The following is a 25139-nucleotide window of genomic DNA, read 5'->3' as shown; positions in this document are numbered from 1 at the left end:
GCAGTGTATAACAATGGTAGGTCTTACCAGGGAGTCACTTGATGGATTGGCCTGGCTTGCGGTGTTATGGACTCGCTCAACATGAGTACATGTCGTTGTCGATATCAGTGCAGATGCACAAGGATTTAAATCTTAAATCCCTTGTCCTCCCTGTCTAACTGCATGGCTATGAGACATGGACACTGAATATTGACTTGGCGAGGCATGTCAATGCCTTTGTTACCAAGAGTCTTTGCAGGATCATGAGATATTATTGGAATGACTTCCTGTCGCACCAGCCACTACATATTGAAAATGAATTGAGGCCTGTTACCAGCTTAGTCCATGAGTGCCAACTCTGGCTTTAAGGGCATGTGGCATATTTTCCAGACATCGATCCTGCTCATAGGTTGTTTCTGTACGAGACAATCCTGAGTGTTGGGAGACCAAGGAGATGCCCATGTAACTCATGGCTTGGGCATAGATAGGGTAGCTACATGGGGGCTTGCTGGGGGGGAGTGTCAGGGGTGGAGGCAGTGAGTGAGTAAAGCAACACACCCCTGGGCATACGAGTATGCTCCCTGTTAGTTAGTTAGTCTCAAGAGAGTCATGAATATGCTTATGTAGTGACACGACTAGCCTGATGGGCGAGCCTCCCATAACTCTCTCTGCCAGGGGGGTACCTCTTTGGCCAACTGGATAAGGAGTGGCTCTCCCGTTTCGCTGGTCGCGGGTTCGATCCCCGGCGCCGGCAAACCTTTCCTTGTTTGGATTAATTTCTCGTGTGTTTCGTTACACGCAGTGGCTGTGTGGGAGTATAGTAAAAGAGAAAATTCTGGTGTTTCACTTATAATTTTGAAAGAATATTGTAGATGTTTTTTAAATAATGGATTCAGTGTATTTTCCATTTGTGTTTATTTTCTGTTCAGTCAGTGTTTTAATCATTATTCTCTGTGTATATCAAATAGTGTAGCTGATGATAATGATGATGAAAAATCAATGTTTCATTTTTTTTCCAGGCAAGAATTTGAAACCTCAGGAAAAGGTGATACCTAATAACAATACATTTTCTGCTACAATAACCGAACTTCGAAAATTTTATCAGTACACGATACAAGTGCTGGCTTATACAAGACTTGGAGATGGGGCACTCTCCTCCCCTCCACTGCTGCTGCAAACACATGAAGATGGTAAGAGTCTTTGTACAGTATTGTTACTACATCATTAGCCGACTCATTAATACTCTGGAGAAGAAACTAATCAAATTTTTGACTTGATTGCTCTCTCCTAAAATGATATTGTTTTTCAGTTAATTATCCATCTCTTTCTAGAAATTCCTTCCATTGTTTCTTGATTGCCAGTTGCCCCTACTGCCAACACAGTTGGAGGAAAAAGACCCAGTGTAACATCAGATTAATATGTTTCTGTGACAGGTTATTGTATACCGTACCGTAGCCTATCCACATCTAAATTTTGTCCTACCACTAGCCTACCATATTTTGGGGGCTGACTTATATGGCAAGTAAAGGCCTAACCCGTAATTTTGAGGTGATAATCTTGAGGTCTACTTTTGCGCTGCAATTTATGGTACAAGGAAAATTTGTGCATAACTAAAAAAAAATTGGAATATTTTCATCACTTGTTACTACTTTTTTCTATATTCTTATGCTATTATACCTTATTTTCTACACTTAGGAACTATTCCTTGGCTTACTTTCTCTTATATACGCACAGCTCAGGCTCTAATTGTACTTGAGAGTAGCGATTTCCGATTCCTGGACTTTTTTGGTTCCTGAACAGGTGCTTTCCGCTATTAGTGCAGGAAGTCAAGGGACACTGCACAGTAAAAATATGTTTACCCATCTGTACAAGCTTAGCTTTTACTAAAGGATAATGATAACATTATTATTTTATAACAACAAAAGGGAGAGAATTATAATTATTGTCTTAAACCCAGTTATGAAAAAAATAATTACTTATTATTTCTAATTGATGTTGGTAAACTTTTCTCCTCTTCCTGTACCTTGCAAATAATATTTGCAGTGCTGAATATACGTGGATCTTACTCTCTACTTTTTCCTCAGTTCCTGGTCCTCCATCTGCGATATCTTTTCCTGATGTGTCCTTCACATATGCACGTATCATTTGGGATGTTCCTGAAGAACCCAATGGGGAAATCACAGCATATTCCATAGTGTATCACCTTGCTGACAGCACAGATGTGAACAACACACTAGAGTTTGGTCCAACTGAACGCACATATAAGTAAGTATTCATATAATGTCTTCCTACACCAAATACATATGAGGCGTCTAGTGCTCAAAGGACGAACAAAACAAATAACCTAGTTCTGAGCTACAGGTCTTCAAAGTCAAGCATACCAAAGACATAATGAAAAACACACATAGCAATATCATCTTACATCAATAGAATGTTTTCAGCTAGAAAAATTCCATGGAATCAGTGTTTGTGTTATTAAAAAAAACACAAAAAAATATGTAAGGGTGTTTTTTTATTAATGCATGTTTATTATCTGAATTAATCCAAATTCGGAAAATTAAAAGAACATGACATAACTAATGGCCAGTTTAAATTTCAAAACAAAATTTCCATATTTAGGTGTTTTATGAGTGTTTTACTAGTGGTCTTTGCCCTTAGAGCACTGATTCAGCCGACTTCATACACTCTTCAGACAGGCAAAAACACTCTGCTCTCACCACCCTTCTACTGGGCCACTGAGACCAATTTCCCAATTTCACATACACAGAGGGTTGCACAGTGCTTCCATCTAACGGAAACCTGCGAAAACTCAAAATCTGCCATGTTGGTGTGTTCGCCCCACGAGCTCTAGACCCCTCATATTCCCCAAGCATGAAATGTGATTGCATGAATGAGTTACTCATCAGAAAGTTTACCAGACATAATATGGTTTTGCGTCTGCATGAATATCCAACACAATATGGTATACAAACATGTAAGTGCTTGAATGAGAATGACATCCTTGCACTATCTGGAAAATGGACTTATCCTCACTCTACACACATGGTATACAGGAGTAATCACACTAATGTACTTTCTCTTGAAGTGAATAACACCCATATTGGCAGATGAAAGAAGTTTCTTTTTACCAAACAAATTCAGTGGATACTGGTCCCATTATCAGTGTTTTGAAGGAATAATATAAGAAGGGAAATTTTGTTACAAAGCCTCTTATACATACAATAGACCCTCTATTTATTGCAGTTCTTTCTAATAAAAGGATTTCCTTATAATGTGAGATTAAATATAGGACACATTCTCCATATAACACGATTACCCTCCACATAACACAAATTAGGGACATAAGAAAAAGCACTCCCATGTTGCAGTGAGGCTAGTCAGTCAAACCATAAAGCAGAGAAAAAGTGATGAAAATGTAGAATATAGATACTGGCATGTAAATGGCCTCTGACAAGCATGTGCCAGGTGAGAGACTGAGTCCCTCCTGAACCCTCTAGTGTAGGGCAAGAAGAATGTGGCTGTTCACTAACTGATTATATTTTTCAATTGTACAGATACACACTGGAAATAGTTGATGTAATTTTCAAATTCTACAGTACTCTAGATTCACATGTGTAATGCCCCGACGAGCTTACTTTCCATCCTTCCTATTTCTCAACACGGCCTCTGCGTGTATCGAAATAACATGAGAAATTAATCAAGAGTGAGGGTATTCCCCGGCTGCCTGGGATTGAACCCGCGACCAGCATGACGGGAGAGCCACTCCTTACCGAGTCGGCCAAAGAGGTACCCCACTGGCTAAGTGGGTTATGGGAGGCTCGTTCATCAGGCCGTCGCCGCACTACACATGCACCAAATGCAACACGCAACTTATTTACCTGAAATTATCTTTCCCAACACACATGACGGGCCTCATACTTCACTTGTATACAACCTTACTAGCACCACCACCCTCACCTTTGCCACAAGGATTTTTTTTTTTTTTTTTTTTTTTTTTTTAAAAAGGAGACAGCTCAAGGGCACAAAAAAAAAGGAAACAATAATAAAAAAAAGCCTGCTACTCACTAAGTACTCCAGAGTTTTGTAAGCTTATATTTATAAGGCTCTGGTCTACTCCAGCTCCTTTATGGTGTCTTAATCTTTTATGCAAGAATTACTCAGAATCACTGGTAAATCTTGGAATAGCCTTGCTGTGTCTATCACCTCCATTGACACTGACTGACATTCTTTTTCAGCTATTTTTACCATCTGCCTGAAAGAACAGCCGTATAGCATTATATTTTTGTTTTTTCAATTTTGCCAAAAAAAGGGGGAGGGGTACCACCAGTCCTGTATCATTAAATCATATTGAAATAACACATCCATTTAGCACAAATTCCATTTTATGCAAATTTTATTCATTACCTATCATGTTAAATAGAGCATCACTGTACAAACAAACAGCAGGTAACCTCTGAGAGGGCAGGGGCCCCCCTATTCCTATCCTGTCTTCTCAGGGGCTGTTATCTGCCATGTTTCCCCAGCACGCTTGGCTTTGGCTTTTTTATGACTTAACATTGACACACTTTTCTTCATTTCTTCTGTCCATTTTTCTTTTTGGGAGACGAGACCTAGCCTAAGGTTACCCCCCAGGCCCTGCCCTCACAATATAGGTTACGCGTCGTATTTCCTAGTCTGTTGAAGCAGGCAGAAGGCGGTGGCTGTGTTTATTGCATGGCAGCTGACAGGATTGTGTGTTTGCATATGTGTGTGCGTGTGTGTGTGTGTGTCATATCATTATGTTTGAATGGATAATGAGGGACAACTTTTTGATTCTAATTTTAATAGTAATTCAAATCTTTTCCAAAAAATTTCATGCATGTTTGCTGAAAATTAAAATAACATCTAAATTTATGATATCTGTACAATACATTTTAATTTATGGGTCTTTTTTCTTTCCAGAGCTGTAGAACTGAAACCTGAGAGCTACTACATGTTTCTAGTTAGTGCCCGTACCCGCCTAGGCTATGGACAATCTGTGCAAGCTCCAGTTTACACGACCAACAACAGAGAGTTACCAGCACCCCCGTCCCGGCCTTCCATATCACATTCACAAATCACTTCCACTTCCATTACCTTTTCGTGGAATCCTGGAAGAGATGGATTTGCCCCAATAAGGTTAATTCTCCTGGATAGTGTGCATGTTATGATGAATTTGCATTAAGAATAATATCTAAGGAAAAAGAAATGTAGAGAATGCTAAATGAAATTAAAACAAGCAGTAAAAGAAAGTAAAAAGAGAGTTAATGAAAACTTTGGAAAAAGACTAAGTGAAAAATATAAAGGAAACAAAATCATATTGGAGAGAAGTAAAGAATGAAAGAAATGTGGAAAATATTTCCCCAAGTTAAATAAATGAAGTTATGGATGAGAATGGAAAGATGTTGAAAGACGGGGAAGCTGTGAAAGAGAGATGGAGAGAATATTTCAAAGACTTAATGAATTTTGAGGATGGACGTCCAGCAGCAGTTTTGAGTAGAGGTGGAGGAGTATATAAAGAAAGAAGTATAACATATGAAGAAGTAAATCAGGCAATAAAAAGATTAAAAAATGGAAAGGCAGCAGGAATTGATGGAATCACAGCAGAAATGTTGAAGTGTGGAGGAGATGTAGTCGTTAAATGGATGGTCAAGATATATGAAGTAGCATGGGAGGGGGGGGTGCCAGCAGACTGGATGAAAGCCATCATTGTCCCAGTTTACAAGGGGAAGGGCAGGAGAGGGGAGTGTGGGAGCTATAGAGGTATAAGTGCTGAGTATACCCAGAAAGGTATATGGAAAAGTCATAATAGAGAGGGTGCAAAGACTTACTGAAGAGAAAATCAGTGAAGAACAAGGAGGCTTCAGGAAGGGAAGGGGATGTGTGGATCAGATATTTTCCTTCAGGATGGTAGTAGAAAAAATATTAGCAAAAGGAAAAAAAAATATACGTTGCCCTCATGGACCTAGAAAAAGCTTATGACAGTCGATTGGTTGGTGTTGTGGGACGTGTTAAAGATAGATATATGGTGTGGAAGGAAAACTGCTTAATGCAATAAAGTCTTTCTATGAGGATGCATCTGCATGTGTCAAAATTACTGGAAAAACAAGTGAACATTTTAAGATAAAAGTGGGCTTAAGGCAGGAGTGTGTCATGTCACTATGGTTGTTCAATATTTATATGAATGGCATTTGGTTTTGACCCAGTAATTGAACGCCTCCATAAGGCCCGTGCAGTCTGTCTGAAGGATGTGCTCGGGCACGTAGTGGCGAGGCATGTTGAGGAGAGTTCTGAAATAAAATGTAAGTCATTAGTTACGTGGAAAAAATACTTTTAAGAAAAATTAAAATGAAAATAATAATAAGCTATAATGGACTCAACCCATACACATAGTACAGAATGAGTATGAATCTATAAATTTTTTAGAATTTTTTTAAAAATATAAACATGAATACTAAGATGCCCTACACTTAATACAACAAAGCATATTACACAGTAATGCTACATATGTAAAAAAATAACGAAAATGCACTCATATAATATCGAAAATGTCTGTCAACTTTGCGTTTAGATATTTCACTTTAATTAGTACTTTTCACTTTTTTGCATTTAAAACATTTACCAATGTCACTTCAACAAAACATGACTTGTTCCATAACATCTTTATTTGTCTATTTTCTGCGAATTTAAAAAAAAAGAAAAAAAAAAAGAAAAAAAAAGCGTCGACTAGCTGTACGACTCGAGAACTACCCACGTTTGTTTACGGGATTCCCACGAACAGAAAAACTTGGCACAACAATATCTTCTATGCTAATATGTATTCAATATGATCATATTCACCATGGAAACCTCCACCAGCAAAGTCACGACATATTCACAATCACCATACACTGTACTATGAGGTTTGACAGTGTGGATTTGTTTCAGAAAGCTAATGCAGTTGGTGTGATAAAACAAAATTGAAAGAGTGTAATATTTGTTTGAGTGATGAAATTATTTCATTATTTGACTTGAATTTTGATGCTAAGAGTCACAGTAATCATTTTTTTTTTTCTTTATTTACATACAGGTCAGTTGGTTTTCTACTAAGGTTATGATATGTATGATTGAGAGTTATATTTAAGGCTCCAGAAAGAAGTATCCATGTAAAGATTGACACTAAAATGTGACCTTTAAAACTTGTGTAGAAAAATTTGCTCCTGCATGAGTATGATACAGTATATGTTATGAAGTTTGGCATTTTATAATATATTATACCACCATTTCAGATACTATACTGTTCAGTACACTGAGGATGACAGTGGATGGCAAACCATTCAAGAGAAAATAGATTACTCTGGTAACAGTTATTCAGCTAAAAATCTTAGACCTTTCACATCATACAAGTTCCGACTTCAGGCTACAAATGACATTGGAGAAAGTGGCTGGAGTGAGAATAGTGAGGATGTCCGAACATTGCCTGCCGCGCCCATTGAACCTCCTACAGATATAAAGGTATGAATAACGTTTTTTATTTTTAGGAAAGGGATGTTAATTGTACTAGATACAGTCCATCTGTACTTCTTATAAGTGACAAATCACTGTATTTGACAGCTTATAAGATGTATGGGCTTAGATGCACTTCAATTTGGGCAGGCATTTAAAATAAAAAAAACAGATGAACAGGTTTAAACTACAATGTCAGGTGAAGGGTTTTCACTGATATTCGTAGCCCTCCCACTATCAGGCTGCTGGTGTCATATAGTTCTATCAGACGTGGGCAACGAGCATGACACCAGCGCCGGAGACTGAGAAGCTTTCCGGAATATGAAGGGCGCGTGTAACTAGGTCTCTGTCGATGCTACATGACTAATTGGCACCTCTTTTGTTTCTGTGATGTCCCCTACCACCACTCCGTGCTAAAAATAGTCTACAGTTCCCACCTATGCATCATGGCATCTGTAGAGTGATACCTGTCTCCTCAGTCATTTACCTCTGGCGGTGTTCCTTTAGTTTCTGCTCGTAGGGCTGCTTTCACGGTCACGTTTGTTTGTGTTGATTGTTACCAATGAGCGGCGATCGCTGCTACCAACAAGAAATTCGCTTTCACAGTCGTCTTTCGTGGCTCTGTTTGCATCAGTACCAGAGATTGGAACCTCTGGTAACGAAGCTTTGGTGGCCGTGGGGGCTCCCCAATGGAGCTTAGCAATGACATTAATTAGTAAATAATACAAATTCTTGCCCTCAAGTGGTTATATTATTTCTTTAAATGGATGTTAAAAAATATTACACAATACAGCAACACGCTGCACGGCTTCAATGGTAATATGAGAAAACAATTAGAAGACTTTGAATGACATGAACTCACTTCACCTGCTGACAGTAAACGTCCTGCTGAGAATTTCAATTTGATTGATTGATGGTTTATTGTTGCAAAATACACAATAAAGGAGAAGGGAGGACTTTAATACTTGTCACCATTATTCACCTGTTATGCCTTCTTGGTCAAACTCGTATTATTCTAGATAGCCTCATATGTAATCTAGGGGCATACACATAACAAAATCAGCCCTGTTATGTAAAATATAAATGTGAAGTCTGCTAAATAAGTGTGAATGATGAACATATGTAATGAATATATATAGATGAAGAGTCTGTCGTGCTGACATCTGCCTAATAATATAACTTTAATAATTGTCACCATTATGAAGTAAATTTTCAACTATTATCCCTAGGAAATATTAGGCTATCAGCAGATTTGAGCGGTGTATTACGAGGCACTCCACATTTTATCATCATATTTATTCTTCACAGTTATTTTTTATATTTATTCTTCACATTTACTTTTTAGTACGTTTATTTTTCACACTTATCCTTCATAATCCTCTGCTCAGCTGATGTAGTGTTGACATCCCTTAAAGGCGCCAGAAGTAGAGTGGATACGGGCGAGGTTGGATACGGTGCGCCTGGATAACTGAGGGTTTACTGTATATTCAACAGCACCAGTATCACAGACATACCATTTCATTTTCGATAAGAAGAAAATGCAATATGCATAAAAACAGGAAGAATGCATAAAACTGGTGACTAAAGTTTTGTATGATGAATTGTGTAAGAACAAACATTGAGTGATAAGTAATTTGTGAAAATCATGTGTATCATTAACTTTTGTGATCCTCCTGTTTCAGGTTATTCCCATAACAACTAAGAGTGTTAGAGTGGAATGGACTCCACTTTTCCCAAACTCCTGGAGTGGTGACACCAAAACAGGAGGCTACAGAATAAAGTATCGCCAAATTGCAGATATTCCAACGGCGTTCAGCTTACAGCAAAAGGAACTTAGGGACACTTTAGCCAGAGACATTGTACTAGAGGATCTTCAGGTACTGTGATTTAACTTGTTACATTCTCAGTAGTCTTAATTGTTTAATTAAACATGAAATAATGATAAACTTGCATGAACATTTTCTTTTTCACTTAAATTTTACATTGTAATTTTATCATTAGAAGTTTCACTTTTGACTTAGCTTACTAGTTATGCAGAGAAAACTTACCCTGCAAATATTTCATCAACATATGGTAATGTAGGCAGTAATGGTGAGTAGCCTTTTAGGGGGCTGGCCAGGCGAAAAATGAAAAAAAATCGGTCAAAAATTAAAAATTGAGAAAAAAATTCATCAGCTGTGTATGTCCTTTGAGAATCTAATTATGAAGTTTTTCATTAACCCTTTCACGCACCATGACGCGATTTGCGGCAAAATGGAATCGTCAACATGAGCTTTTGACTCGAATCACGTCAAATTTTTTAAAAAATTCGCCAAAAATAAAGTATCATTCAGAATCGTGTCAAATTTTTTTGCGTCAAAGATCCAAGTTAGATCTATAAAATAAACAAATTGTCAACTCTTATGCCACTGAATGTGAAGTGATACATTGCCCGTGGTTTAGTTGCCTCTCAGCAGGCAGCCTGTGAGCGCGACTGTCTTCCTTTTAACTAGTTTTTTAAGAGTCGGTAAACTTCGCTATTTAATTGCATTTCTTGATTTTTTTTTTCTTTCATAAGGCAGGATAATCTTGAATGATATATAATAATGCCAGGAAAAAAGAATACTTGTGGGTGAAATCGATAAAATTTTCACCGCATGGTCAGGCCATTCCGCAAGGCCCCCTAGGGAGCCCCAGAGGGATGTCACAGTGTAAAGAGAAACTTATTAATGTTTTGGTGCATGAAAGGGTTAAAATTCACATTACTTTTTTTCTTATGGGCGTATAATAGACCCCCCATGCATCAAAGTGATGCGTTCGGGGGCTCACTCAATGTGAATGAAAGCTTCCATTCAAACATCTGGAAGAAATGTCAAAAAGTCAAGTTTGCTGGAGTATCAAGAGTCCAGTTTGTTTCCCAAATCACTGTCCTTCACCATAAATTTGGATACAACAAAGTAAATGTCTTGCAACATCAGCTACTCACTCGAAATTCAAGAAAAAGATACTAAAATGAAAAGCATGAGGAAGAAGAAGAGATCCAAGAACATGAAAGAGAAGAAGAAAGAGGTGACATACGCTGGGGGGGAGGGTGACCAGGAGCCTTATAGACATAATATTTTATGCCTGGACATCAAAATATATGACTGAACATGAAGATATATCTTTTTATATATCATTACAAATAAATGAAAGGATAAATGCCATGATATCACTTTGCTATGTTTGAATGTTACACATTCAAAACTTTACCTGGCTGTATCTCAAAATATAAGTTATGTACCTTTGCACTTCAAAATCTCCATCAAAGTTTGAAAATTTATATTCCTCAAACTAATGATTATTGATACAATATTTCGACATAGTTTCATTGGCCTAAACATGGTTCTTGTTCTATAATAATTGTTTCCATGTAGAGTAATTATAGTAGAAACAGCCTTTTAAAAAAACTTCAAATTTTCCAAAAATGGTCATTGGTAATAATTGGAAAGGTGATAGATCGCTTTTTTGGGGCTAAATCTTATGCGTATGATGTCCCTTACGTCTGGTGTATAAATCATGACAATAACGCATTGAATAAAGAAAAAAGGGTAAAAAACGGCCAGCCCCCTCAACCCTTGGTGGAGGAGGCCTAAGGGCCACCCACAGAGCTGGTGACTAGAGCAAGTCAGTTGATCCTGTTGGGAGGTGGAGGTTTTACTCCCCTTAATCGGTCTTTCAGATATGGCCGTGCTGCTAGTGTAATCTTTAGTCAAGTTTAGTGTATTATATTCATTGTGGGTATTTACTGTTTTTTTTATTTATTTATTTATTATTTTTTTAATTGTTTGTTTAATTTGCTGGTTTTCACTGATAAAAGGTCAAACAGATTTTTAGCAAGTCTAGAAAAGTTCTTCCTCTGTGAGGGTCAACTGTTAATATACTTATTCCTTATCTTTTAAATCACATTTTTTTATGTATTCGTGATTTACCTTTCCAGGTGGATACAACCTATGAGGTTTTGGTGGTGGCTTTTAATGCTCAAGGGGAATCACCCTCTTCAGCTCCCATAACAGTGTATGTTGGAGAGGCTGTTCCCACTGGTAATCCAAAGAATGTAATAGCTGCACCACTCTCATCAACAGAAATTAAGATCTCATGGGAGGTATGATATACGCTTCTTTGTCAGTATGAACTTTTTAATAAGGTTATCAATATTCAATTAGATCTCAGCACTATCCTGGTACTCTGATCAGCTGTAAGTTAGAGGAAAGGATTTTGTATCTCATTTACTCTTATCACCATATGAAATATTGCAATGATAATAAGCTAGTCATATAATATTTACCTTCTCCTTTCCAATGATATGCTTGAATATTTGAGGTAATGAGTGGCATAACCTCTCGTGTGCCAAATGGAAAAAATGGAAAATAACGCTGTTAACCCTTTCATTGCTAAGCGCTTGAGTTTACACCCTCACTCCCGCAAGGCAGTGATGAGGCATGCTGCATACGGGCAAGCCCACCTCCTCCTTTGTTTTGCACATGTCGCAAAACACCACTTCCCCAGGGTAGGGGGAGGGTACCAACAATAGCCAATAATTTTGTTATGAAAGTGTTTTATTTTGAAAAAAAGAATGATTTATACATGAAAACAAGCCTCTACCTTTCTGAATAGGCAGTTATTATGGACATTCATATCTTAGTCTCTTCCCTAGTGCTACAAGATAAGTGAAAAACAACGCAAAAAAAGTGCAGCATGGCTCCAAATTGTACGTCTGGCAGCATTCCTGAGCGAGCCAAGTTTAAAACCCCAGCAGGACATTTAAAATGGCAATTTTGAACTTTAACTTAGTTTTTTTCTGTATTTGGTAACATTTCGAGTTTTATGGGAGCAACAATGAAAATTTGATTTTTGGTGACCAGGATGAGAGTATATGGGATATAAGATATGCTGAACTCTTATGGGTTAAAGAGGTAGCAGAGAGCAAAAGATAGTAGTCTGTGTCATGGCAAACTGAATTTGCTGCTGGTTAGAGCTTGTAAACAACAGGCCAATGAGTGTGCAGTACCATCACCCAAGCAATAATGCCAAGTCTGTAAGTCCATCCCTAAAGGATTATCCCAATCAGGTTTTGCGACACTGACTAGAGCATTCTGGGACCTCCCCCCACATGGAACTGATGATAGATGCATGTCTTAACTTAAATACATAGGAAAAATCAACCTGGGGAAGAATACTAAGCTACAACAATCTTCTGGCTGAATTATTCAGGCAAAAATGAGCCTAATGTCCATCTAGCAGAGTATAAACACCTTCATGTGCAGCGCAGTCAATCAGTACCCTCTATAAAATGTGATTTTCATCCTTATTGGGGGTCATTTTTCACATGATTTGTTATTGTACTAGTAGAAGACAGTTTGGGGAATACATTGATGTACTTAACTCCAAAATGGCTGCTGTGGCAGACAAAAGGTTATTCCACTCAGTGCCATATTTGCTACAGATCATAGTTACAGAGATATGGAGGTGGAAAGAGACCTCCCGGTGTACTTGACTGAGAGTTCATAGCATTATCGCCACGTCTGATCGACTGCACAGTTAAAGGGTTAAATCAGTGCTTCATAAATTCATGACATACCTTACTCAATATTTGGGGAGATGGTGGCAGAGTGGTCAGCGTGTAGGCGTGTTGAGCTAATCAAAAGTCATATATCATGGCAGCCACTAAAAATAAAATTTGCCTGCATTGTTAGCAAACTGGGGTCACCCAAGAGGCCCCTCAAGGCAACCTACAGGAGCTATAGGCAGCACCTAAAAAGAAAAAAAAGAAAAGAAAAAGATAGAAAAAAGAAAAAAAAAGAACAAAACATTAGTGGTCTCACTAAACCGTTGGCTACCCACGTTTGAAGACCAGTGGGCATAGCGAGGCGGATGAGTTGATCAAAACTATTTAAAGTTTACCATAATCCAGTATGCTTGTGTAGCCATGAATTATTATTCTTTATCCTCCTCTAAATGAATTGCTGTTATGGCTTCAAAACCTCTTTAGAGTTTTAATTTATCCATACTTAATTTATCTACATTTAGCCAATCTGAATGTTTTAATTTTCATCACCTTAACTATTATGTTATGTAAAAGATAAGCAGTTATATATTTGGTGAAATAAATATTTTTTCTAGCCACCTGAGGAAGAAGACAAAAATGGTGAACTGCTTGGCTACAAGATATTCTACAGAAGTGACAAAGATCCAGAGGGGTCAGATGAAATTGAAGTTGTTGGAGCTGCCACCACAACCTATGAACTTCCCTACCTGGACATGTACACGCAGTATATAATCACCATTTTGTGCTTCAATCCTGCTGGTGATGGACCGAAGTCTGAACCAGTATATGTCCGCACCCTTGAGGACCTTCCTGGTCCAGTCGCCAATCTGAAATTTTCAGACATCACAATGAACAGCCTTAAAGTAGTGTGGGATGTGCCAACAAGACCTAATGGAGAAGTTGAGGGTTATCTTGTCACCTATGAGACGGCTCAACCTGATGAGAGTAAGTATTGTTTCATTTTGTTTTTTCAATAAGTAAAGATGCCTTCTCATTCAATATGCAATATTGTTTTATGTGAGTTAATGAGATCGTATGTGATATACTTTATATTATTTTGTTATTTGATTTGTTTTTGTGTACAGATTTTAGTAAGCAAGTGAAGCAAAAGGTGACAACACCATACTTACTTGTGACGTCTTTGGAGGAGGAAGTTACATACAAGTTCAGCGTCAGAGCGCAAACTATTGATTATGGACCAGAGGTAAGTACACATTTAATGCCGAGATTTTCTCTTTCTACTAAACTCCCGGTCCCAAACGATCTCTGCATGTAACGAAACACACAAGAAATTAATCCAGACAAGGAAAGGTTTTGCCGTCGCCAGGGATCGAACCCGCGACCAACGAGACAGGAGAGCCACTTTTTTGCCAGTTGGCCAAAGAGGTACCCCACTCGCTGAGTGGGTTATGGGAGGTTCACCCATCAGGCCTAGTCGCCGCACTACGTGGCTCCCCCCTCCATGTAGATTAATTTCTGTGTATTGAAACCTCAGACAGTGACACCTATCAGTTCATTACTCCACAATGTCCCTTTGAGACATACCCCCCATATCAGTGATAGGTAGTTCCACCCCAGCCAACCTCCTGGTCTGCTGACAGTGTTGGGACTTAACCATAAGTACCCTGGTACTCTGTGACAAGATTCAGCACCTCAGTCACCCATTCCTTTCATGCTAGGGCAACCAACTATCACTCCCTCTCTAACCTTTCATTCTGGTCAGGTCTCCTAAGGTGTTTGTACGAGAGCTTGTCACGTCCTGAAGTAGCCTGCTGCGGTACGACCCGTGTTGACTGTTAGGTTGCAGTTAACATTCTGCAAAATAAAGTGGTTATCATATCACAAGATTTTTCCCATTTTCTATGAATCTCGGAGCATGGGCCATCACTCTACCTGTTACCCCTTAGGGGAGATACCACCGGATCACAGGAGAGGATGCCCACCACTTTTCCACCAGTTTAATGCTGAGATTTTCTCTTTCTGCTACACTCCCAGTCCCACACGAGCTCTCCGTGTAACAAAACACACGAGACCAAGAGTCAGTTAAGAGAGCAAGAAGATCGCCAGTAGAACGCCCCGTGCAGAACCCATACTGGCGATCAGATAGAAGGTTAGAAGTGGAAAGGTGCTTTTGAATCTTCCAGTTAAGGATTGATTCAAAAGCTTTAGATAGACAGGAAAGTAAAGCTAAGGGCAGTAGTTTGAGGGATTGGAATGGTCACCCTTCTTAGGCACAGGCTGTACAGGCATACTTCCAGCAGGAAGGAAAGATAGATGTTGATAGGCAGAGATGAAAGAGTTTGACCAGGCAGGGTGTCAGCACGGAAGCGCAGTTTTTAAGGACAATAGGAGGCACTCCATCAGGTCCATAAGCCTTCTGAGAGTTGAGGCCAGAGAGGGCATAGAAAACATCATTCCTAAGAATCTTAATAACAGGCATAAAGGAGAAATATGCCCAGAATTGTCCAGAGTGGAGTTGTTACAGAAAGTTTGAGCGAAGAGAGAGTTCTTAGAAATATAGATGAGACGCAGTGCTGCTGCCCGGGGTTAAAGAGGAAAGGGGAAGGAAGAAGTGAAATTGAGGAGATATTTTTATTTTTGTGCCAGTGCTCTCTGGAAAATTAGAAAAAGCAAAAGTTGTGTTGAAGGAGGATAAAGGAGTTTTGGTAAGTTTCGAAGAATATTTGCCACGATTCCGGGCAGAAAGATCATGGTTAGCAGGAGAAGGCTTGGCTCCTTTACCTTGCTGCTCTCTCTTTGGACAGCACGAGAACAAATGTGATTAAACAAAGGCTTTTAGCATGGAGAGTAGAGAGAGTACATGGAATGTATGCCTCATCATAGAGAGACAAATCACCTCTGTGATGCACTACACACACAGGGGTCTCACAGCTGGGGAGGGTCCCTATCCTGGAAATCAAATCGGAAAAGTATACATCCACAGTTGTCATCCGAAGGCCCAGCAAATGCCAGAAGCATAATCTTTAGATGTGGAGAGGTATGTCCAGAGGATGTACAGGAACAGAAGGACAATTGGAGGAGATGGAGGGAGAGAGTTAGTTTGACAGAGTAAATAGAAGGGTAAGAGGTAAGAGGAAGCAGAGGGTATGTTGGGCATGTAGATGTCTAATTGGGGAAAGTCTGTGCTGGGTGCTGAGGGAACTGCTGTTGGTGCTGCTGAGAGGTTGTGCTGTAGGCTGGCTTGTACAAAGTGTCAGAGGATGAAAGCCAAAGAAGAAAATTGAAATCTCCTAGGATGGAGATTTCAGTGAAGGGAGAGTGGGTCAAGATGTGCTCCACTTTAGAGTTCAAGTAGTCAAAGAGTTTTACATAGTAGAGTTAGGCGAGAAATAAACAGCAGAGATATATTTAGTAATAGAATGACAATGAAGTCTTAGCCAGATGGTGAAAAATTCAGAAGAGTTAAGGTCGTGGGCACGAGAGCAAGTGATGTCGTTGCGCATGTAGACGCAACATCCAGTTTTGGATTGAAATTTAGGATTGAGATTGTAGGAATGAACAGAGTAGAGATTGCTGTCAGTAGCCTCAGAAACCTGTGTTTCGGTGAGGAAGAGAAGGTGAGGTTTAGAGGAGAGATGGTGTTTCACAGAATGAAAATTAGAACGAAGACCGCGAATGTTGCAGATCAGCAGGCAGGAGGGGAGTCCTCCCTGGGGGAATTTGTGGTCCCCCCTCAGGCGGGGACTCCGAGGCACTGTTGTTGAACGCCATTTTTAATTTTTAATTTTGGGAAAAGGTGTGTGTGTTGTGTGAATGTAGTGTGGTGTGGATAGAGAGAGGATCTGTCTTTAGAGAGCATGCTGAACTACTCTCTGGTGTAGATGAGACAATAAGGAAACAGTTAGTGAGGTAATGGGAAGGGTCTTTGGAGGGCTTCAGCACCCTCCTCACTTCCCATATACGTACATATGTAATCTAAAAAAAATTTATGTGAATAAGTAATCACTATGCTGAAGCCTGGAAGAAAGAGGGTATGGGAACATGGTTGTAATCACGGTGTGGTGTGGAGTGGATAGATTTATGGGTCAGGAGGGAACATGGATGGTAAATGCCTTAATCTCAGTAACTACCATGTGTAGTTGAGTGGCCTAATGTAAATCTTTTTATATCCTTGTGTGGAAGTTAACATCTGTAGAACAAGGTCTAATTCTTATTCCAAACCAATATAAGAAAAAATTGCTTAGTCAGAAGTTATTTGCAAAGGTTGAATGGATATTAAACTCAAGTTAATTTTGATTACTATGTACAGTATAGTTTATGTCTACAGGTAAAGGCTGATGTAACTACTGGTCCTCAAGAGGGCTCCCCAGCACGTCCCAAAGACCTCAGTCTCACCAAAACTGTCTCCAGTGTCACCCTTCATTGGCGTAACAGCCATTCAGGAAAAGGGCCAATTCTGGGATACTATATTGAGGCAAAAAAAACTGGTAAGAAGTTTTAATTTTTTTATATATTAATTTGAGGGTGTCAGAGATATTTTAGCATTTTGATCTAATTTTGGTAGTCTTGTCAAACTACTATACAGTGGGGCACCAAATTTTGTTACATTTCTTTGTGAATCTGTGTTTTGGTGCAACCCCAATTATTCCATGGTGAGACTTTCATTGAAAAATATCAGCATTTCATACAAAGATTGGAAGATGATCATCATATTGCCACTATGTTGTCTGATGTCCAAACACTCTCTGGTGCCCATCCACACTTGCCTTTAGCCTTTTTAGCCTTATTTCAAGGCCCCAAACACTAAGCAGCACCAGGGCCCTTCCTCATTTCACCACATGTGCAGATAACCTGTTCAAAAACAAATGCAGATATGCAAGAGGTGGCCACACAGATAGATAAAAAAATGTAAGCAACATGTGTAAACAGTGGTAGTAGTAACACAACCAGGTGCTGACAGCTTTGCCAAGGCCATATCTACCTTAAGGCCTGGACATTAAGTCATGATAACATCACAGTGTAAGGCAGTCTCTGTGCAGCTTGTGATCAATTGTTTAGAGATCATGAAAGTGATGTTGCGTGAATTTGCTGCACCTCTAATTTTATCATAAATCTCACCCTCAATAATCACCAAGTAGCAACAACAGTGACAAATGTAGAGGCACAACACATTCACGTAACTCTTGACCTCATCTCTACACAACTGATCACGGACTAAGCAGAGGCTACGTCAAACTGTAATGTCATCATGACTCATCATCTACAGTACCCTCCCAAATTTTGCGGTATCCGAGTTTCGTGATCCTTGAGTTTCGCGCTTAGTCCTAAAGTCTTACCATCCCGAGTTTCGCGCAGCTTTGACACGTACGGGTCACGTCTACCTACGTCGCCGTCACGTGCAATTCCCTAAGGAAGTGTCACACTGGCAGTTTTCCTCCAACCATTGGGGCAGCCGCGGTTGCCCGTGCGCCCAACCAGGAGTGAGTTGTCGGTTGTCCGTACGGATGGAAAAAGGTTTGGGGTACGAGCAACCGCGCGGCTGTGTGTAAACAAACAAATGACAGCAGTGACTGAGGAACTTTCCACCGAAATAATCTGACAATTTTCTGCCTCAAATTTATCCTCAAGTTTGGTCACACGGAGGACTGTTGCATTCTGGGATATATCAGCTGAAAAGCAAAACAAACAATGGATCCAGACTTTGAAGTGGTTGCTCTGTGGTGTTTGCTGAAGAAAAAGAAAAAAAATGAAAGGAAAGCATTTGTCGGTTCGTGAATGGTTAGCTTGAAGACAAAGTGAGAGTGTTACTGCTTGCTACTGTTAAGTGCTTAGCAGTGAAGACCCAGACACGATGAGGCAGTGGCTACGCTTGGGTGAGACAATTCCTGGAACTCATTGTGGTACTGGAATAAATACACGGATAGCTACTGAACCGATCAGCTGACACGCTCTTCTTCTTGTGACCACAACTTATCGACCTCGAGAAAATAACCGACATACCCGACATACTGGTAACCAAGTTTCTGTCTAGAATTCTGATGAGTTTCCCGTGGAATGCAGCTGACTTTGAATATCTGTATAAAATTCCCGAGATACTATAGCGTGTGTGACCGCACCTTTAGACTGTCTCAGTTGGATGACCGTGTTCACACATGCTGAGGTGGGATTCACAGAAATATGTGCTAATGGCCCGCAGTAAAAACTACAAACTATTAATTAAACTATCAATGTTGACCAGATTCACAAATCTTTCGTTTCATCATAGCTAGAGGCCGCTGATTGGGTGAGCGCCTGTGATGACGTCATCAGACTTGGCAAATCACAAGTGTGTTTTCAGAACTGTCAGCCAATCTTAAACCAGCCACTCTCAGCTGTGGCTTCAAAATGACCCATTCTCTCTTCACATTTTCTTCCTTTTTCCAAGGTACGTATTTTGAGATAACAAGGGAGTAAAGTGGGAAAAAAAGTCAGCTTCTCCATGGGCCAGAACAAATAACTGCTTTTTCAGTGTTTTTAATACCCTGAGTTTCGTGATCCTCGAGTTTAGCCCTATACCTTCGGAAAGAAACCAGCACAAAACTTGGGAGGGTACTGTAAGCTCTTATTTAGAGATGGCCTTGGCTTGCCAATGGCTGCCAATTATCTGGTGTGCACATGCACTGAGCCTTGGTCACACACGGCCAAGGTCGGTTGCCCATATCCACATCCACAACGTAAACAAAGCACTTGCCCTGTATTGACAAGGCGTCATCTGCTAAAGTAAGGGATGTTGCGGCAGGAAGAAGCTCTTGTGGGTGTGGTGTGTCTGTGGTTCCTCCATGCCAGTTCTCATTGTCACCACTGTGCGTGAGCGGCCAACCCACCCATCTAGACTCCGCCCACATAAACACATGGATCGAGTAACTTTTTTTTTTTTTTTTTTTTTTTTTTTTTTACATCATAGCCTATTGTGCCAGTAGGCTTCTTCCCTGCCGCCAACGCATTGGAGAGAAAAAAGCCCTGTGTGACACCAGCTTACGGATAACCGTGAACTCGCTCCCGGTTGGGCGCACGGGTGCTGACCGTAGCCCCAACGGTTGGACGAAAACGGCCATTGTGACACTGCATTAAGGCAGTGAAGCCGCTGATAGGGTGAACGTCGGCGATGACGTCATCGGACTCCCAGTGAATCACATGCGTGTTTTCAGAACTGTCAACCAATCGTAAGGCAGCCACCTTCAACTGTGGCTTCAAAACGACCCATTCTCTCTCTCTCTCTCTCTCTCTTGCCATAGCCACAATGTTTGGAGGAAAACGTCCAGTGTGATACTACCTTTAAAGGTAGTGTGCTTGACGCCGATAGTAAGTAGACGTGACCTGACATGTCAAAGCAGCGCAAAACTCGGGGTGATACTGCGTGAAAGTCAGGATGGTAAGAATTTAGGACTAACAGCGAAACTCGTGGATCGCGAAACTCGGATAGCGCAAAACTCGAGAGGGTACTGTGGTATATCTAGTGCGCCCCCATAGAAGAGTGGTTATCATGCCTAGCTACGAATTCATGGGCCTGGGTTCGGACCCTGGCCTAGGAAGGTGGCATGTAAATCACCCAGTTATTCATCCTCCATTTTGGACTGGTCAATAAGTGGGTACCTGGAGAAACCTGGGAAAGGTAAACTGTGCCAATTCTTGACTTCACAATGGCCCTTGTCCCAGTGTAATGGGTTCTTTCCACCACAGGCTCAAAGGGCCAATATGACGAAGATGAGCACCACAGCCACACAGCTATAGCATGTACCCAGCTTTACCTGATATAATCCCAATTACCCAGCAGCGACAAAGTGCTTGGTAACAGTGCTGATCAGGGTCACTTTAGAAGAGCAAGGAATGAGTTTTTGATTCAAAAAGGTCTAGGAAATACCTTTTGGGGGATAAATGAGTGTGTTGCATGTTACATTTATATTAAATGAAAGATAAAAACTGAATATAATTTAAGTGTATGCCCCAACATCTAGCTATAGCAATGAAGGTTTTGATAGGTTTTATGAAGATGTCAATTAGTTATAAAACAGAGGGTTCGTTATAATGTGATCATGCTTAATTTTAATGCCAAAGTGAGGAAAAAAGTCATTAGAGGAAAGGTGGTAGTGGGGAATTATGTCATAGATTCATGAAATGAAAGAGGACTAACACTAGTCGGCTTTGTTGGAAATCATAAATACATTCTTTGACAAAAAGGCACAAGTAAAATGGGCATGGAAATTTCCTTCCAGAGCGTAAAGTGAGAACATAATGAAAAATGTAAATTCTGAACAAAGGTACGCAGGGAGCACAGAATACTTAATACATGCAGTGTTTAGTATGTGCATATATATTTGCACTTTTAACCCATCTGATTCAAATAACTTGAAGCTATGACTGGCTGAAAAATGGCTAAATAGGGACCAATTATGTAACTGGCAAAACAGCATGTACGTGCACTAATGTCCTCCTCTCATACCCAGGTAGCTGCTAGTATTTTTTTTTCTCAAATATTGTTAATGGATGGTTTTGATTAAAAGATATACTTACTTGTGATGACTAGCATCCAGTTCTGACACTGGAGGTAGACTTACCTGGGTCATGTATAATGGATTGCCACATGTCACCATGACCTACAATTTACTCCAACTTGGGGTAGTTGATTGCAGACACTAGTGGCCATATCGAATCAGTGGCACTACCCTTGTTTAGACACTGGTGGCCGTATCGAAGCAGATGGATTATGCCGTCTATATTGGGGGCTTGTGCCTATCTTTTTTTAATGTCTATTATCTCTGGATGTGTGTTCTGAAATATGATTATGAAATCACTCTTGGAACACATTAAATATGGAATGAGAATTTACTGTTGTTGAATAGCCAGGTACCTTCTATATTTTGTTCTCTGGAGGTACAAATGTTGGGTTTTAAGGGGCAGCACTCATGATAGTATGTTATTATGCAAATGCATCTAATAGGGACTGTCATAGAAGCAAATATCTTCCACATTTGAGGAGCAGGTTAGAGTAATTTGCGACACATGTACACTAAGCTCTAGGCACTGAACTGGAACATAACGAGAACATTGTCCATGTTGGGTCTGGGTATGTATGTATGTTTGTTTAGATATTTTACCATTTTAGGGGGTAACAAATTAAACTTATAAATGTTATAACTTTATTTCCAAATGCGTATTCCTTACTATTATTTATGTGTTACTAGGTATTTACAAAGTTTTTGTTAATGATAAATTTGAAACAGTACTCAATATCTTTCATCTAATTTAAATGACTTTTGGGTATAACATTGGCAATTTTTTTGTTTTGCATTGTAGTAGTTTATGATAGCTGTATGTGGTGGTGGTTTTCTAAGTTTTCTTTCTTTTGTAAAATTACCCTCCTCGCCTACCTGACAGCGGCCAGCTCTGAGTGGCAGATGTGTAAGTATAGGAGTGGAGCAGTGCTTCATGCATGCCTAACCCGTGTGCCCAAGATGCATGACATAATTTTCTTCCTGTATCAGTTACATGACATTACAGCTTTACTGCTTCCTCCTATCTTTTAACATGTAGTGTAATAATCAGTGCTTGCATTAAATTGAAATAGAGGGGCTACAAGCTTCACACAGCAATAGAATACATAAATTTGACCTGCCCCATGAATCAGCTATAAGTTAACAATATTCAGGGATGTCCAGGGCATGGTAGATTTGACTGAGGGTGGTTGAATAAATTATAGGAAGGGGGAGTAGCTGCAGCAGTAGGGATAGTTGAAGTGGTGGTGATTGTACTACAGTAAACCTTCAATATAATGGACCTGCTTATAACGGATTTTGGATATAACGGACAAGGTCAGATGGTGAGAAATTCAGGGGGCCAACCGAGAATAGTTTTTGAAATGGTAACTACAACAGTGTCTGCTTGCCACCTCGCCCTCCTCCCTTTTTCTTCTGCCCCATCTTTCAGTTACTGTAGTCTTTTTCAGCCCACCTGATGAAATATTTTCCTCCTCGTGGTTGCCATTCAAATGAATAACGTACTTTTACCACAAGAAGGTCTTATGCATCAATCCAGGATGTAAATGTAATGGAAAATAGCCAAGTGTTTTTGAGTGTCAGTATTGACAAAGCTTTAGGGGGTCAAAGGGGGCTAAGCCCACAGTTAGGTAGGTTAGGTTAAGCTATGTTTGGTTAGTAAATTTAATCGGCACGCAGTGTGGGGCGTGGAAATGCGCAGCGTGGGATGGGACATGGGGGCGGCATGCGTGGTCCAATTCGCAGGCTGGTGTTGCGAGAAATGCCTCCTCGCAGAAATAAGTCGTTCTGCTGTCCATCACGCATGTGTGTAGTGCGGCGACGGCCTGATGAACGAGCCTCCCATAACCCACTTAGCCAGGGGGGTACCTCTTTGGCCGACTCTGTAAGGAGTGGCTCTCCCGTCACGCTGGTCGCGGGTTCAATCCCAGGCAGCCAGGGAATACCCTCTCCTTGTTGTAATTAATTTCTAGTGTGTTTTGATACACGCAGAGGACGTGTGGGACCGAGAGAGTAATAGAAAAAAGAGAATAGAAAATCTCGTCATTAAAGTGGTGGCATAGCGGTGGCATCCTATCCTGCGGTTCTGTTGAGTTTCCCCGAAGGGGTAACAGGTAGGATGGCCCATGCTCCCCAAGGGTAATAGAAAATGGGAGTTGGAGTATGTCTCTACGGGGACATTGTGAAATTGTGCACCAAAATGGGTCACTGTCTAAAGGTCTCAACACACAGAAATTAATCTACATAGGGGGGAAAGCCGTGTAGTGCGGCGACGGCCTGATGAACGAGCCTCCCATAACCCACTTAGCCAGGGGGGTACCTCTTTGGCCGACTCGGTAAGGAGTGGCTCTCCCGTCACGCTGGTCGCAGGTTCAATCCCAGGCAGCCGGGGAATACCCTCTCCTTGTTGTGATTAATTTCTCGTGTGTTTCGATACACGCAGAGGACGTGTGGGACCGAGAGAGTAATAGAAAAAAGAGAATAGAAAATCTTGTCATTAAATGTGCACTGAGGGAAAACACGCCAGGAAAAGCATTAATTTGCCTGGTTTTGCTCTAGTTTGTCTACTTGTGATCTTTTTGATCATTGAGTGAAATGTAAAAACTGTAAGCAAGTTGAACATCTCTCTCTGCGAGATATTTTGCGGCTGCAGCTGTGGGCTGCAGCGGATGTAAAACAGGCATTGAAAAGTCAATCATTTAATGATTTGTGACAGAAACAGTTGACAGATTATTTCATAACCTCAAAAACTACCCCCAAAAAAGTTTCATCTGCCAGTGTGAGATTGGCATACTCGTAAAATTTTACCCATACCTGTAACAATACGGCCCCCCCGCAGGGCCCCACTGCCAACCTGGCAGCCTCAGTGCCTCGCAGTCCATCGCCTAATGTGCTATGCAGCTATACAGACAACGTGCACACAACATACACATTATAAAAACATATATACCTACGTTTATTAGGTTCATCGGTAGCATTTTTTTTTTAAATTTCACCGCTTATAATGGACTAAGGTCCCCCCCCCAATTAGTCCATTATATCGAGGGTTTACTGTATTTGAAAATAAAATTGATTCTTTTCAATTCTTCAGATGTTACTTTTATTTTCAGTGACTATAGTTGGTTTACCCAAGTTTGAGGTGTGCATTTTCATGCACTGGCAACCTGCTGTCACACGGCATGTCTGATATCGTAGATAGTATATGTAGCCTTCGCATAGGAAATACAGTCACACTTCAGTTTATGAGTTTAATTCATTCTGGAATTTTGCTCACACACCAAAACACTCATAAACCAAAACAAATATCCTCATTGAAATTAATGTGAATACCAGTAATGTATCCCATATCAAATTTTTTTCATTTATATCAAAATTATTTTACATGTTATTTTATACCGAGTTAAAGTAATTTTATTAACAAATAGCAATGATAAATAATATGAAACACAAATCATTGTGTTACAATTATTATGGAGACTCCCGCAACCACTAACTACGCTGGAGGTGCAGGCTTTGCATTGGGGTTTAACCCTTTCATTGCTAAGCACTTGCAACGAGACTATCCCCTCAGGCGCGTTCGGGGACCCCAGCGGGGGAAG

At 40.2% G+C, this 25139-nt stretch overlaps 1 protein-coding gene and 1 long non-coding RNA gene across 11 annotated transcripts in view; one reads left to right on the top strand and one right to left on the bottom strand.

The window, feature by feature from the left end:
- The window catches only part of LOC126980959 (protein sidekick-like), a 180188-nt gene that overhangs the window by 139791 nt on the left and 15258 nt on the right, over positions 1-25139 (top strand). For 6 of the 10 annotated variants that reach the window (XM_050831441.1, XM_050831438.1, XM_050831437.1 and 3 more), the window contains 10 exons: positions 999-1169; positions 2064-2244; positions 4921-5136; positions 7266-7491; positions 9165-9359; positions 11441-11605; positions 13624-13993; positions 14134-14252; positions 17337-17496; positions 22424-22447. In XM_050831441.1, the coding sequence (XP_050687398.1) occupies positions 999-1169; positions 2064-2244; positions 4921-5136; positions 7266-7491; positions 9165-9359; positions 11441-11605; positions 13624-13993; positions 14134-14252; positions 17337-17496; positions 22424-22447 (1827 nt within the window). The remainder of the gene's footprint in view (positions 1-998; positions 1170-2063; positions 2245-4920; positions 5137-7265; positions 7492-9164; positions 9360-11440; positions 11606-13623; positions 13994-14133; positions 14253-17336; positions 17497-22423; positions 22448-25139) is intronic. The other 4 variants (XM_050831443.1, XM_050831439.1, XM_050831446.1 and 1 more) reach the window with 1 other exon arrangement.
- LOC126980961 (uncharacterized) overlaps positions 5143-25139 on the bottom strand; it is a 31947-nt gene continuing 11950 nt past the window's right edge. Inside the window, exons 2-5 of the long non-coding RNA XR_007733685.1 lie at positions 14756-14863; positions 13785-13875; positions 13082-13254; positions 5143-6287 (exon numbers count right to left, since the gene is read on the bottom strand). This is a non-coding gene — a long non-coding RNA (uncharacterized LOC126980961). The remainder of the gene's footprint in view (positions 6288-13081; positions 13255-13784; positions 13876-14755; positions 14864-25139) is intronic.

This window comes from Eriocheir sinensis, chromosome 46, assembly GCF_024679095.1.
Source record: "Eriocheir sinensis breed Jianghai 21 chromosome 46, ASM2467909v1, whole genome shotgun sequence".
NCBI lineage: Eukaryota > Metazoa > Arthropoda > Malacostraca > Decapoda > Varunidae > Eriocheir > Eriocheir sinensis.
Note: the sequence above shows the minus strand (reverse complement) of the source record. Positions and strands in the feature narration are given on the sequence as shown.